The following is a 17,050-nucleotide window of genomic DNA, read 5'->3' as shown; positions in this document are numbered from 1 at the left end:
AGATAAGTGTTGACCCTGGCTTTAACTGAGTAGGTCAAAGGTTAAGTCAGTCTCCCTGTATGATTTCAGGTGAGGCTGCCTTATTATTTTGTCATGTTACTATTTTCTCTCTCTCTCTCTCTCTCTCTCTCTCTCTCTCTCTCTCTCTCTCTCTCTCTCTCTCTCTCATGGTTTTCTCTTCACTCCATCAAACGACATTCAATCTGTTGTTTGGTATGTTAATACACGCTTTATATATGTTAATATATATGTTAATATGTGCGTTCTACGTGTTACATGCAAACCACTTCTAAAACGTAGAGGCACATTTGAAAATGTAGTTTACTTTTTTAGCTAAATATGTAACTAATAATTTGCATACTTAGAACATAATCATAAACTAACATAGATGTTATACTCTGGATTTGTTCGTAGTAATTCATAAACAAATAAAAACACGATTGCTTAAGATAGGCCTCTCTGGTAGTGGAGCAAAATGGCTGATTCTGTTTAATAATTTAATCAATATAAAATGTGTAAAAAACAAAGGGAATCGTTAATTTCCAAAATTATTATTATGGCATAAAACATTGTTACATTTCTGCAATGTATTGCGTTCATTATATATATATATATATATATATATATTTTTTTTTTAATTATTATTATTTTTTCATACCATCATCCTCAAATAAAACAGGCATACAATTCGAGAAACAACTGAACAAACGATGGGGGTGTATTCCACTATTTGTTCATTCAGTAATTCTTGACCTCGGGTAAAATGATCCTTTTCAGTACCTTGCTCTGATTGGATAAAACCTCTGCTTTCGTCAGGTGTTTGAAAACAGAAGGCGGTTCCCTATTGGTCGACGCCGTTCTGAAGCGCGTCACAGTGATCCCGGTCGTGTCCGGGTAAGATGGCGTCGGAAGAGCAGTGCTCGGCACCACCTCAATGGCGGTCAATATCTCTTACACATGTAGAGTTTCCAAAAGGTATGTTGACTCAATCTTTAATTTATTCATTATTTATTTTAATAGACGTTCATTTTGTTAGTATCTTGGATAATTTACTAGCGTATGGACATAGTCGTCAGTACGTTGCCAAATAATGAGGCCGTAGAAAGCACTGGATTGAACAGAGGATATAACCAAGGCTGCACAATTGTGAGCCAATGCCGCATGCGCAGTTGATCAAACATCCACAATGATGGCTATCAAGTTAGCGAGGTTAATCTGGACATTTGGATTGGAAATGGTTGATGTAGTAGTTGAGTGGTAGACAAATGCACATTATTCCGACCAGCTTGTGCTTTGACATACTTTGCTCTTTTCCTAAAGTTGTATTGGGTAACACTGGATGGTAAATAACAGACAAAACACAGGATGCACAACAGGAGAAAAGTAATAACTTGCTCTAACCATGATTTCTGAACGACTGCTTCGTTCCCATCGCGGTGAGGAGTTCTTGACATTAACTTGCACTTAGAATATATGGACTACATTTATTTAGTGTTTGTCGTTGTCCACGTATATGCTGTTCAATTGCTGTCCTTTGGCAAATGCGTGTTGCTCTTGATCTTCTTTTGACCCAAAGTGTCCTTCACTCACTAAATATTGTGTCCTTCCCTTTCAGACGACCTAACTGGACAAGTGCTGGCCTACATTAGTCTCTTGCCCATCGCAGTTCTAGTGGGCTTTGTAACTCTCATAATGTTCAAACGAGAGCTGCACACGGTAAGTTTTGACTCAGAATTCATCAGAGATTTCACACTAAAATTAGTCCTTTTCCTGATGACTCTAGTTGTGATGAGCCGGGCTAATCAGGCCGGTTCTCTAGAGGGCAAGGTTGGAAAATAAGGTAATTGTGTTCCATTCTCCTATAGATTTCGTTTTTCGGTGGACTCATCCTAAATGAAGGGGTGAACTGGCTACTGAAGCACATTATTAAGGAGCCACGCCCATGTGCAGGTAAATACTTTGACCGAGAGGTGCATCTCAAGTACCACAGTACATCTGGATGTCAACTCATACAAAATGTGTACCGTTTTATTTTGTACTTGTAGGGGCGCACACTACGCTGAACACGGACTATGGGATGCCTTCTAGTCACTCTCAGCTCATATGGTTCTTTGTCGTGTATTTCTTTCTCTTCCTTTATTTAAGGTGAGTTTCATTGTTTGATTACTTTATCATTGGCGCTGTGCGGTTGCTCTGTTCATGTGGAAAGTTGATGGCATTGTTTCACAAAGTCCAAAGATGTCACTTCATTCACAACTCACTGGTCAAAATGGATAACCTTGAAAGTTTAATTAAACTATTTTGAGTTAAGTGATGCATGTCATGAGGGTCAGGATAGATTGAGGCTGGGGTTTAACGGCTCTCTGCCAAAGGTTCAATGTTGGATTCTAAATGTCCGTGCCATCTGTAGGCTTCTTTGAGAAAGATGGATGACTCCTACCTGCTCCTAAGTGACGTGTATCTGAAGTCCCTGTAGCTTCTGATATAGCATCTGCTAAATGGCCATATAGTTACAAGTACATACCTCCTATATTATACATACCTCCTAGTCATTTTTATAATTTGAGGTTTTGTTGTATCCATACTGTACTCCCATGCTCTTTGTAACTGCACTTGGTTTGCTTACTATCCTGTCATCACCGTAACTGGAACATGAGTTCTTATGTCTGTGTCAAGTTCAGTCATTTCTTGTCTCCAGAATGCATCAAACGAACAATGCTCGGTGTGTAGACCTTCTCTGGAGGCACATCCTGTCCATCGTCTTGTTGGGCGTGGCCTTATTAGTTTCCTACAGCAGGTATGGTTTCTCCCTTTCTTTTAATATTTCTCAAATGTGATGATTGGGTCATTTTGAAGTTATTTTTAGTTAAGTGTCCTTTAGCAGAAACTGTAATGTCTGTAAAGTAATGCTACTTCGACTTTAAAAGATTGTGATCTGACTAAATACTTTCACAAGTACAAACCACATACTCAACTTTAAAAGAAAAAGAGTTGAATTGAAAGACTGTTAGGTTAAAATGTGTATGTTAGAGGGGTATGTCCGCAGTGGTTGACGCCAGCTGCTTTGGGTGTTTCCCTCTTTTACTATCGGTTACAAGTAACCTCGCCGGTTACTTGTTTCTAAATGTTGTCGTACAAACTGGAGTCATCCAGTCGAAATAGTTTTCATGTGGTGATCGTGTTATTGGACATCCAGTCGAAATAGTTTTCCTGTGGTGATTATACCAAACATTTGGCTTCTTAATATTCCTTAAGAATGTGGCTATGATTTGATCAGAGACCGTGTCTCTAAAGCACGTCCTCCATATGTTCAGTGTTTGGTACAAGCTGTGTGTTCTCTACAGAGTCTACCTGCTGTATCACACCTGGAGTCAGGTGTTCTGGGGGGGCGTGGCTGGCAGTGCCATCGGCATCACTTGGTTCTTCTTCACACAAGAGGTCCTGACACCGATATTCCCTAAAATAGCTGCTTGGTAAGATCTGACCCATAATCTCTAATCACATGTTTTTCTTTCTCACTCACTCCCATCCACATGCATACCTTTTTTGTTTCCAATGAGAATAAATCTGTTATAGAAGAATAAAATGGTCATATTTCTCGTCGCTGTGCGATCATTTAAATGTTTAAAGTTATTTTTTTTAACTTGTAGGCCGATATCTGAGTACTTCCTGGTGCGAGACACAAGCCTTATCCCAAATATCTTGTGGTTTGAGTACACGGTGACCAGATCAGAGGCCAGGTAAGATGAGTGTAAAGCATGCTCTATGCATCACACATTAAGGGGAACCCAATGCTGCTCTTCATGTGTGCTGGGATTTAATTCCTTTTTTTTCTAAATCATTTGTCTAGGAACAGACAACGAAAACTTGGAACAAAACTTCAGTGATCTCCACTGATCTCATTTTGAAATCGCAGTTAAGACCACACACTCACACAATGACACACGCATACACAGACCAGCGCTCACGTGGAGGAACACACCGGGGCCATCTCTGGGACTAAGGTGGTATTGAGGGGAGACCAGGAGCCAAAGCGTTTCAAGATGTTGGGACTGGCCCGGGACCTGGGGCCCCTGGGCGTACTCACAGCCTCTCGCTCTCCCACAGCTTGCCTAGATGCTCTCTCATGCATGCAAGACTGTTTCCCAGAGGCATACTATTTAATGATAGATTAATATATATTTTAACTGTAAATGCACGCTGACAAGAAGCCTCGTACTGTAAGATGCAAGGCACCAAAAAAAGTATTTGGTCAAGACTCAAGCAAATTGGTGGGTGTCATTACAGCATGTAACTGTTGATCCATTTAGTTTTCTATTTAAGGTGGATAGCTGGGTTTATTTAAAATAAAGGGTTCATTGTGCTTGGGGAGGAGGAGGGGGGTTGGTGTTGGTCTGATTTGGTTATGGCAAGGGTTGGTTTTGAGTGGTATTGCCATATAATTTTCATTGTATAATAAAAACATCAATTTGGTTAAGATTTGACGCAAAAATACAATTTGGGCTTTGTGACATTTCTACGTTCAAACTACCACTAGTTAGAGGCCCCTCTTATACCTGTCTGTTTCTGGAACAGTCAGCTCTTTGTTCGGTTTCAAAGCTGATTTGCAAGCAATGTCCATTTAGTGTACATTTAAGTACTATTGTGTATTAGGTCTTTGTTTATTTTCCTGTTTATGTTTAAGGAAGGGACCATATATAACAAACTCTCAGTGGTAATTTTCTTTACTCTACAAAATCCTTTCTTTCTGTGTCTCGCCTTAAAGTAGCAGATGGGGAGCTGATTTCCAGGAGTCGTTTTTAATTGTTATGATTTTGTTTAAATATTTTCTGTTGTTGGACTTCTTTTACATTTTTAACTGAATTTGAAGGTTGACATTCCGTATCATTTAGTGACAAGACCTTCAACTGTTGAGGGATTTTTTTAATTCCCTGGTTTTTTGTAGCATGTTATGATTTGTTCCTCACAACAAGGGCAGCTAGTGTTCGCTTGTGGAGTGAGGGGGCGGGACCTGGAGCTTGTTTGTAAATGTCCATACGTACCTCCACCGAGGAAAGATGTGTCACTCATATCAGGCTGAATAAAGAAATGTGTTTATGTACAAACGGGGCTGTTCATTTCTTGAATGTAGTACCGTTTCATCTAGTAGGCTACTGTAGATTACACAACTGAAGGTCAGCAAAATGTGTTGACATCAGTAAGGAACCCTGGGGAACAGGAAATAATATAGTATAGCGACGCTGATCTTCAACAGGCAAATAATATGGCATTTTATTATTGAATAGGCTTAATATTGGACAACAATTTGTATTGATGTTGGTATTACAAATGATTAAATATACAATTAGTACATTTCAAACGATTTATTCAGCTAGGTTTTTGCTTAATTATCAGTCTTACTTTAGGCCTACTAGCACAAAGATGCATTCCTTACGTTTGGAAACTAGAATAGATTATAGACCTCTGAAGCATAAGTCCCGCCTCCGAGGCTCCGGTTCCCTCGGTCAAATGTCTATGGGGAATAACATGGGGTTTATGAATGATCTTACATAAACTCTGTAGGCGGCGGAGAAGTAAAAGCTGCGTCACGTTTTGAACCACAAACTTTTTCCATCTAGTTTCCCCTCAAGTTTTGCATTGTCGCGTTAGCATAATGTTTCTTCATAATCGTTTGCTACTTTAACGGCACCGACAATCCAAAAAGCCAGTCGAAACTTGATGGAAAAAGTGTGTCGTTCAAATCGTGACGCAGCTTTTACTTCTTTGCCGCCTACAGAGTTTGTTATGTACGATCATTCATAAACCCCATGTTATTCCCCATAGACATTTGACCGAGGGAGCCTCGGAGGCGGGATTTATTCTTCAGAGGTCTATACACGCCCAGTTGACAGAGTTCAGTATCACTCCGCGCCTAACTTGAATTTTGTGGCAGCAAAAAAATATCTCCCCATCAAAGCCAACAGCAGCCTAGTAGCCTACGAAAAGAATAGACTAATATGAATGCTACAAATATTAAAACACAATTGATTTGGTCTAGGCCGACATATGCTATATCAGTCCTAATCCCGAACGCACCGTGCGTACATTGTTTCACGGCATTTTCTCCCCTGAAATAATTCCTTATTACAAAAATAAAAAAATAGCATGTGTCTGTGTGACAACTAGGCCTATAGCATTAATTTAAGTGTGCTGATTTCTGAAACATGCTTTGCGCCGCAAAGAGGGCAGACTTTCTCTGATTCCTGCATTCCGTTTCATTCATTCATTCAGTGATTGACGCGCCGCGCACTCTCTAGAAACTTTGGTGTCAACATTAAAAATGCAACGTTCCATTCAGTCATTATCATTCAAACGCAGAGGCATTGACACGGCTATTGCTGTTGCTGGTCTAGATCGATTCCTGCCCATATTGGTGGGCAGGGGTATGATGATGCGGGAATGGCACGCATCGCAGCACAGTTTCCCGCAGCAGTCTAGTTCACTGCAGAAACCATGCTCTCAACTTGGCGATTGTGCACTCCACTAAGGTCAGGGATGTTCGTAACTGTCTAGACACGGTCCAATAAATAGTGAACTTCATCACAGCCTCACCGACGCGCCTACAGTGCTTTATGGCAAACAATCGCAACAAAAAACGCCTGCAGAAATTATCCGACACCCACTGGTCTCAGCATGATTTTAAACCACGATGGTTGAATTAAAATCAGAGGGAGACAGCAAGTGCCGCTCGCAAGCGACCTCCCACACAAGCAACGAAATCATTTGATTTTATTATATGCCTTGTGATAGGGTTGCCTTGTGACGTGGCGTTTTATCGGTACATTTATTTTTGGAATTTTAAATTGCTGCAAGAAATTATATTTGTGTTGACTTCGAACATGTCTCTGTCTTTGCTGTTTAAATCTAACAGTAGTCTACGAGTAATATATATGCGGGAACCACTGTTTTTGTGGTATTGCGAAATAGCGCCTGCTGGACATTCAGTGGTATTGGATGACGTGTTTTAATAAAACACATCCAATACACGGAATGTCCAGCTGGTGACTCCACTGAGGCTATAGTAACGATGCATCCTAGTGCTCTACGAGTACCCCTGTAGCCGTCGTTAGTTACGGTTTTAACGACGTCGTTACGTAACGATAGTTTCGGGAAACGGTCCAAAAATTCTGCAATGATCGTACGACGGTTTTGACGACGTCGTTAGGCTAACGATGCTTTCGGGAAACGGGGCCCTGATTGGTTCCTAACTGTTGTATATTGAGCGTATACACACAGCTATGACGCCCGTTCAGTTTACAGAGTTCAGTATCACTCCGCGCCTAACTCTAAATGTTGTTTATTTATATATAAAAGCAATAGCATAGTTCACTGAAGCCTAAAAACATGTTGATTGCTGGAGAGGGTGGAAATGTTGTAGGCACACGGTCGCCGGCAATTTAGCCTTCTATCGAGGGCTAAATTGCCGGCGAACCAAGCTACCGTCTCTAGCCTTCTCTCTGAAGGACGCCACAGTGTGTTGCATAGCAACCGCCGTACATTTTGCAGACAGCCAGGAGGGACTACTTTTTTGTATTCGTTAAATAAATGCTTTTTTGACTTTCTTGTTTTTTTCAAAATGTAGTGTGTCTATGACTTTCATTTCGCAATACCTGTAACCGTTTTATAAAAGCAATAGTTCACTTCAGTCAGTGAAATGTCCTCATTATACCACAGTTAAGGGGGTCGGGCCGAACAACGCCCTTCACTGTGGTATAATGAGACCACAGGCTGTCTGATCTATTGCTTAATTACCTCACTGAAATCCTAGGAAAGTTAATGATGAGCTGCTTTATGTAAATAATGCTTCGGTATAAAGTAAGCCTTCTGGGTAATCCATAGTAGGCATATCATTCGCTCTGCTGTCACTTATCTAAAGAGGTGTCAAAAGTATTCACATTCATTACTCATATAAGTATAGATACTAGGGTTTAAAAATACTTCTGTAGAAATTGTATCAACTCAAGCTTTTTACTTGAGTAAAAGTGTAAAAGTTCTGGTTTCAAAACTACTTAAAGTATAAAGGTAAAAGTAATGTAAGGGGGGGAAAAAATGCCATTATGGACAAAAACCCCACCTCTCCAAAAAAATGTTTTTTCTTATATTAAAATGTTAATGTTGAAAATTTTGGAATGCACCTCATTCAGCCGCATTTATGCTCATTGAAAATTAACGCATTTTAGTACAGTAAAAAGGGGATACATATTTTGGTCGAAAGTTCAGTCTCTCAAAATATGTGTCCCCCCTATAACTTTAGCTAGGAAAGAAGAAACATGTATATTCTTCATTCAGTATGCATTAATACTGCAAAACCATATTCGTCAAGTCATGTGTTTCAAAAATATATATTTTTAATGCCTCTCATTGCTCATAGCTATCTTTTCCGTTTTGAGACCAGTCTTTGCAAGTACTGCTGAATTGATTGTTAAGGGTTTGATTTAACAATCATTTGATATATTTCATGATCACTGATTACAAGAATGTTGTTTTGCTGCGCTGCTGAAAATACTGAAAGCTGTCCGTTACTTCACTGTTTTGCACTTGGTTTTAGAGTATTCAGACGTTGGAGAAACTTCTTCTGATTGTTGACTCAGGAGGACTAGTGCTATAACTATAGTGCTATTTCCACATTCTCCCAGTAGATGGCGCCTCCTACTTACTGTATGTTTTATTCCAGTCAAAAGGAAAGTAACCCTTCCATCTGTAGTATGATGAGTTAGTCTGTGAGGTAGTCACATACAAACGCAGACTCCTACAAACACCTTTATATATTTCAGAATGTAAACAGTAAAATACATTATGACAGTATTATTATGATTATTTTCCAATTGTTTTAAAAGAGCTTTGGATTTAAAGATCATATACATAGCAATAGACGCTATGCATGAAACTATAATCATCCATGAATTTAAAATACAATGCAACCAATGCCCATATGTAAATGATACTAGTGAACCTTGAGTGGAAGCTTGTGCCAAATATTAAAAGTACTAATCCGTCTCCGCTGTGCTGCTGCACGGCCGCGTTCAGGACCTCAAACACCTGCTGCCCCTTCCAGCATGACCTCCCCCCCCCCCCCCCCCCTCCAGCATGACCTGTCCCCCCCCTTACTGTATTTTAGTAATCCAGTTACTTAAATATAACATGCAACCTGCTGAGATATTAATTGACTGCTATTTATACCACACACACACACACACACACACACACACACACACACACAACTGTGTGCACGCGCGTGCACACTATTGAATAATGAGCATAATGCAGCCCCTGGCAAAGGTTAGCAGAGGTCTACTAAGAGAAAAAACTATTTTGTCAGAATGGTTTTATTTTTTACAGCTTTCTACTGCTGTTGAATCAATTAACATTGAGTATTTATTTTGCTTGTTTCTGGACACAGTCACTGTATCATTGGAACCTTGACTTAAATAACATTTGTAAAATCATGAATCTTTAATTGCGATTTGACAGTTAGGCCATTTTCTTAATTTAAACAGAGAGATTTTAAATGGAGCACACAAGGTAAAATTCTGAACGTTTTGAACGTTTGTAAATATTGAGAGATACATTCAACATTTTGAAATAAGTTTTTGCAAATGTTTTTAATTGTTTTCTAAATATAGGCCTATCTAAAAAATCAAGACATCTGTTATGTAATTCAAGTGTTCACGTTAAATTGTTTTAAGACCTAATCAGGGCTGATTTGGTTTCTATATATTTCTACCTGTTTCAGTGCCTCTGAATGTGAAACAAATGATTAGAACCTTCACAATTCTTCTCTTTTCACAGATGAACATTCCCTCGACCAATGGGGTTCTCCGGGCTCCACAACACTCCATATGGTCTGTTGGGAACATATTGAAGCAGACATTTTTTCTCTGTTTCCTGAAGATTAAAAAGACCCATGTGGTGGTGGTGATATGGATGTTGGGGAGGTGAAGAATGACCTTGTCCAGACAGCACAGGCCGTTATGAGCCATGTGGCTGCTGCTTTGTAGCTGATGGAAGCACTTGTGCTCCAGTCTCCAGACGTCGGTCCTTTCTGCTGCTGGGCCAACATTATCGTACAGCGAGGATTGTTTTTTCCTTGGCCTCTCAATCACGCCCCTTGACATAATCCTTCACTCAGCTGGTGAAACTGCACCTGGGACGCACCATCAGAGGACGCGGGTTGAGTTGTATGACATTTTGGTCATTGATATTTAAAATATTTGCAATTTTTATTTTATTTTACCTTTATTTATCCAGGAAGGTCCCATTGAGATATAATATATTGTCTTCTAGGCAGTCCTGGCCAAGATAGTCGACAAGTACAGTTACAGTAATTTTAAATACTATTTAGTGAATGGGGAAATTTAATTAATATGTAATTTAACATGTGGTTACATGTAAAATTACAGTAATTTTAAATACTATTTAGTGAATGTGGAAATTTAATTAATGATATGTAATTTTACATGTGGTTACATGTACAAAACTAACAACGAACTATAGGCCTATATTCATATGAATTGCTAAGAGTCACCGTCGTAGTCTTTATGCGATTTCCACCTCTCCCCACTTGATGGCGCTATACACTGTATGGGGATACTGGCAGCTTAGCTTTGTTGAGGGAACTGGGAGCTGAGTTTCAGATTAGTACAAACGAAGAAATTTGATAAAAGCTAAATGTTGATATAAAGTTCATTTTGAAATAGCAGGAAGGGTTTGCATGGTTCAACGATTCTTAGAGAGATTAATATCATCAGTTATCTCTCCTGGATCAGGGTCACCACCCCCCAAGACCCTGACCTATAAAAAGAAACGCACACAGCCGGCCAATTACACTCAATGCTGGTCCGTCGTGTGGAGGAGCTGCTTCAGGGTGGATTCGTTCCACAGCCTCACTGACACATAATTGCATGATAGGATAGTTTGCTCAAGAAATTGTCTCCCGCATTTTTTTTTCAACTAGCCAAATTCCTATTGACTTTAAATGCAACTGTTTTATTAAAAGCCACCGTTCTGTCATCAGTGTACAGTACAGCTAGACTCCAACTCTACTGCCAACTGGCATTTTGAAAGACAGTTTTAGTACGGACCTGCCAGCAGGGAACTCCAGGACATTGAATGTTGTCCAAGCTTATCATGCTCACTATTTTGAGGGGGTTTGTCGGCTATTTATTACTCAAATTAACGCGTTAAATTGCTGTTCCTTTTTACTTAAACCACTCTATTAATGCTTTAGGTTCATTTTTATTTGTCAAGTGATGTTAAACACTTAAGTGACGTCATGCCATGCACCCTCCTGTGAGACGGGACCACCTCAGGGTGTGAGCATAGATTCAGTGTGTGGGTGTGTTTGTGCATATCAAACAGAACAAAGCCTGGCTGTAGAGAACAATGTTAGTTTAGTGTACTTCATGCTAGAGAATTACATACAACATGAATGATGTTGTTTTGATATTCGTAGGTGCTTTAGGTCATTTAAAGGCCTTTCTCTATGGCAGGTGCTAAACAGAGTCCTTTGTTTTGGGATGTTGAGGGCCCCTTAAGTCTCCATCCGTGCTTTGTGGATCCACCCTTTGATCAGCGCCAGCCCTGGTTGTTGTTCTGCAGTGATCCAGGTCTCTCACTGCCGCTCACTACAGGACGAACCTGAAATACTGATTCATTTGAGGTCTGCCAGGGATTTTCTTGACTAATACATCTAGCGTAATGTCGGACTAAAGTATTGAAGTAACCATATTATAGGAGTTCAGTTTGAATGCAAACCTATATGTTAAAGAGCATATAACTTCAAACTTCAATCCTTAGGCTGTGCAGCGGTCGGACCGGTAGTGCAGTAGTAGCAGTAGTAGCAGTAGCAGTAGTAGTAGTAGTAGTAGCAGTAGTAGTAGTAGTAGTAGTAGTAGCAGTAGTAGCAGTAGTAGTATTAGTAGTAGTAGCAGTAGTAGCAGTAACACATTCTGACAACAATCCCGCACACTTCCTGTCTGTCCGCTAAGGTGTGTGCCCTTTGGACGTCTGTATCAGACACACACACACACACACACACACACACACACACACACACACACACACACACACACACACACACACACACACACACACACACACACACACACACACACACACACACACACACACAGCGTATGAGGTCAGGTAGGCCAGGTGTATTGTGCTAATTGGTTCTGTCTGGCCCTGTTGTCAGGGAGGGTTGCTGTGACATTTACATCTGCAGTTTATTTTTATTTGTGACTTATAACTCAAAAGGAAGCCGGTGAAGGTGAGTGAGAAGGTGTGGAGTTGTATTTATAGTGATTTTTACAGGAAATGAAAATTAAGGTTTGGGCATATTTTTGGCGTGTATAATTATATTTATTGTGATTTGACCTACCCAGAAACAATCCCGAAAAATACAAATCAATAATAATATTAACAGATGGATATCAGATATTATTATTATCAGATATTTTTTTCCTTACACCTTAGTTTGTATAACAATCGCCCATATTAGCAATTATAATTATTATGTCTATAATAAACTGATATACAAAGAGCTGCTGTGAAACAAATTATCATTATGTCTGTAATGAACCAAAGTTATAATAGCTGTTTCACTATTTAATACTCAACACTTTATTAATACCAAGAGTGTTACTATGCAATAACCATGTGTAGTGTGGTTTGGCAGCCTCAATTAAATACCAGAATTCATTCACTAGTAACATGTTTTATGTTATGTTTGGGGGATAGACAGTTGAGCCCAGTAGCAGAGTGACGGCCATGTAGACTTACACACCCCTACCTGTCTCTGTGACATGTAGAGCTACACACTCCCCTACCTGTCTCTGTGACGTGTAGAGCTACACACTCCCCTATCTGTCTCTGTGTCGTGTAGAGCTACACACTCCCCTACCTGTCTCTGTGCGGACGTGTGGAGCTACACACTCCCCTACCTGTCTCTGTGCGGACGTGTAGACAAACTCCCCTACCTGTCTCGGAAACTATACATTATTTAATACTTTTAGATCCATCTTTTTACAAATGGTAAGGTGAAGATGACAGTGATGTTAATTGATGGCGATTTAAATTGACACCAAATGCACCATAACATTATAACTCAACATGTGAATATAACATTCTAAATATATATATTTATCTTTTATATATTTTAAATATAGTTCTAGGCTGAAAAAGAAAAATCCCATGATTTTTTTAAAGAGAGGATGATTGTGAACAGAATTGGGAAGTTGATGGACGTGTCTGTTGGGTTTTAAGGATCTTATGTTTGACACACTGGTATCAGATGTCACTGTCCCATATCCTGCATCGGTAACTGAAGAACATCCTCAATACAAGTCAAGTCATTATACTTCATATGTATTATTATAAATGTGAATTTGAAGCCTATAACCATTTTAGATGTCTGTTAGAGAATATTGAATTCAACAAGATGAGAACAATAAACAAGAATTATTCTCGACTCAATCCAAACTAGCACAATACCGATACTGTTCAGTATAAATCTTATGGATTGGTTCCTGAATCAGTGCATCTCTTCTTCTAGTATAAAATAATTATTCAGTTGAGTTACCAAATCATCATGTACTTTACGCTGATTACCAACAAAGGATTCCAGATTACTAGAGCATGTGAATAATGCGGGCTGAATCCAAACTTAACACATGGATGAGTACAGGAGCCACTACCCTAGCTCCTTCAGCCATAAACCCTTTTCACTGGTGAAGTGCATAGCATGCTCCTTATCTTCAGCCCAATATTAAATAATACAATTATGAATAAAACAAATATGAATAAATCATTCCTCCCCTTAATTAAAAAGATGACTGAATAACAGTATAATTAACTACTTAATACAAATAGTATATAGAAAGTATAACAATATATAAATGTAAATAGGTAGTAAAACAAATCAATGATAAATTGAGAAGGAGGTGCTATCACATTAAAGTCCACAACGTGAAAGAGGAGTTCCCCAGTCCTGATGCCGAGGGGGGAGAGGTAGAGAGTGTGGGACCCTCTGCTCTCTAATCCTGGACCTGTTCTTTGTGGGGAAGACACATCTGAACCACGCAGTCCCAAGATTAACCCTTCATCTTTTCATACCTTGTCCTGTATTATCTAGAACTGTATTATCTATCTAGCTCCCTATCTGTTCCTGGCTGTATCAGCTTGCCTTAGCCTGTGAGCACCACAAGACAGTAAAGTTATCCATACAGGTTCGAATATTTCCATATATTTGTGTCTTGGCTGTCTTAATATTGATCTACTACAACGTCCATTGTATTAGACGTTGATCTGTCTGGACTTAAGGATGTTTTGGTTTCTCATTCAGATGATTAGAAGAACTGCTTCCTGTCGTCTGACAGACAGAACCATACTGACGTTACCGTCCCTGTCTCGTTGAACACATCCGTCTTACCGGCTGCAAAAAAAATTCACAATTAACTCAGACTCAGAGTGAGACGATGGCATGGAACCATCCATCCAACCACCCACACTCACTCACACACACACACACACACACACACACACACACACACACACACACACACACACACACACACACACTCTCACACACACACACACACACACACACACACACACACACACACACACACACACACACACACACACACACACACACACACTCCTTAAATCATTAATACAATACATCAGGACTCTTGTCATTTTTAACACGAGTTTTAGCTTTTTTTGGTCAGGTGAGACCAGGCAACCGGTGATCTGTGATTCAATCATTTAATATTTATTACAGCCACTGCCTAGTGGACGGCAGCCACCCCGCTGTACCTCCGAGGCCCGGAGTCACTTGCACTTCTTTAGATTGATCCACAAAGTTTCCTCCCCGTGGGGGGGTGGTGGTGAGCGTCCAGAGGGGACGTGGGCGGCGTGAGTTCACAGGTCTGGGAGAAGACGTGCGATCCTCAGATCATCTGCGCCTCATGTCAGTCACACGCACGGACGTGGTGGTGCTAGGGACAGAAGCCAGCAGCAAGAAGAAAAACAACTCTCTGCTCTACGTCGACTGTGATTATGAATATATGTATATGTATATGTATGTATATTATGAATATATGTATGTGTGCAGAGATGAGCTGTTAGACACACGCCCTGTTCATAGTTTGATGTTGGCTGAGAGACAGAGGAAAATAAATGTATCCAAAAAACATTTTCACTTGCCAACGTGCATTGATAAAGTTTGTGGTTACAGTATTTATTACTATTTATATGTAATATTTCAAAGGCTTGAAGCTCAGCCTTGATGTTCTTCTGTTCTGGAAGGCATATGATGTGTCATTTGATGAGAGGAGAATGAAGGCATCAACGGGGAGGAGCTTATAGCAGGAGGTCACCTCTCTACTGCTGTGATGCTGTGAGGATTATTAGGGCTTCTGTGAAACTACAAACATTTGGCACGTTACATGCAAATAGATCTTCGCTGTATTGATTTATATCGCAGGTTTTAACGCTATGGTCAAAATACACACCAAGTCAGCATGTTATGTACGGTAGGCCTATAGTAGTCCAGGGTAAACTATTGTTATGAGTTATTTAAACCAAACAGGATCTATTATTGTATCCAGTCTGCAGTAAACCAGGTTCCTCTTCGTCACCTTCCTTGAAACCCTGTCCTAGATTCTTAGAGGTGTTGAGCGGTTCTTCCTATTGGTTCTCCGCTCCGTTCCTCTCCCCCTCCCCAGTGACTGCTCCTGTCTTCAGGTTACTCCTCGTTTGCCTGATTGCCAGCCTGTTACAGCCTGTTACAGACTCCCCGCCTGTTACATACGCCTGTGACCAAGCCCCGCCTGTTTCTACCCACCTGTTACCGACCCCCGCCTGTTACCGACCCCCGCCTGTTACCAACCCCCGCCTGTTTCTACCCGCCTGTTACTACCCGCCTGTTTCTACCCGCCTGTTACTACCCACCTGTTACCGACCCCCGCCCGTTTCTACCTGTCTGTTACTACCAGCCTGTTTCTACCCGCCTGTTACCGACCCTCGCCTGTTACTACCCGCCTGTTTCTACCTGTCTGCCTGCCTCGCCCAATTGATCATTTCTTACAGCTGTGTGATTGATTCCACAAGCCTTCCTGTCTGTCTGCTTCCTGTCTGTCTGCTTCCTGCTCCGCCCTCACGGCCGCAGTCTTCACAAGCTAGCGGCTAATCCCATGTTCTCTGGGGGAGGTTAAGGGGGGGGCTAAGGGGGCTAAGGGGGAGGCTAAGGGGGAGGCTGAGGGGGAGGCTAAGGGGAGGCTAAGGGGAGGCAGGGCTTCTGTCTGTTACTTTCTAAACCTCTCTGACTCTCGCTGGTTTCTCCAAAAGCTTTAAGGTAAATGATCTTCTGAAACAGTTTCTTATGTTCCACTTCAGACACACTGAGTACATTTAGAAGTGCCTTTAGGCTCTGGTAACTGCAGATGTTCATTTGCTATTATTTATGTCATTTTCCAGCCATCATTTCACCAGAGAAATAACCATCACCAGCTTGATAGAAAATAAACGATATGTCTTCTGTGTATGAAAGGACTTCATACGTCCTCCTGCTGAGAGCTCTCTCTCTCTCTCTCTCAGAGTGGGTTTCATCATCGGTGCTTTGTTTAATGTCAGTTTAAAATAGAATGAAATACACTGAATTAATAACTTGCAGTGAAGGTTCTCATTTGCTTTTCGTAAAGTCCAGCCCCTGTGCTGAATACCGATCATTTGGCTAATGTCAACAGATCATTGAATACACCGACAGTCCGCTCACACACACACACACACACACACACACACACACACACACACACACACACACACACACACACACACACACACACACACACGCACACACACACACACACACACACACACACAGTGGAATACAATCTCATTTGTAATAGTTGTAAATGTCATTTGTTATAATTTATTGTAACTCCAAACAAAAATAATTTCTACAAAAAATATTCAAATAATGTCATATAATATTGATACTTTGTTGATA

General features: G+C 40.5%; 1 protein-coding gene across 1 annotated transcript; it reads left to right on the top strand.

Moving 5' to 3' along the window:
* Positions 1 to 889: 889 nt before the first annotated feature.
* Positions 890 to 5,081, top strand: dolpp1 (dolichyldiphosphatase 1). Its single transcript, XM_084483012.1, has 8 exons — positions 890 to 975; positions 1,616 to 1,716; positions 1,866 to 1,950; positions 2,046 to 2,145; positions 2,699 to 2,797; positions 3,345 to 3,473; positions 3,651 to 3,740; positions 3,851 to 5,081. Exons 1-8 carry the CDS (start codon positions 900 to 902, stop codon positions 3,885 to 3,887), a joined length of 717 nt encoding a protein of 238 aa, XP_084339138.1. The 5' UTR covers positions 890 to 899; the 3' UTR covers positions 3,888 to 5,081.
* Positions 5,082 to 17,050: the final 11,969 nt, after the last annotated feature.

The sequence above is a fragment of the Micromesistius poutassou genome (assembly GCF_964030765.1).
Source record: "Micromesistius poutassou genome assembly, chromosome: 18".
NCBI lineage: Eukaryota > Metazoa > Chordata > Actinopteri > Gadiformes > Gadidae > Micromesistius > Micromesistius poutassou.
Note: the sequence above shows the minus strand (reverse complement) of the source record. Positions and strands in the feature narration are given on the sequence as shown.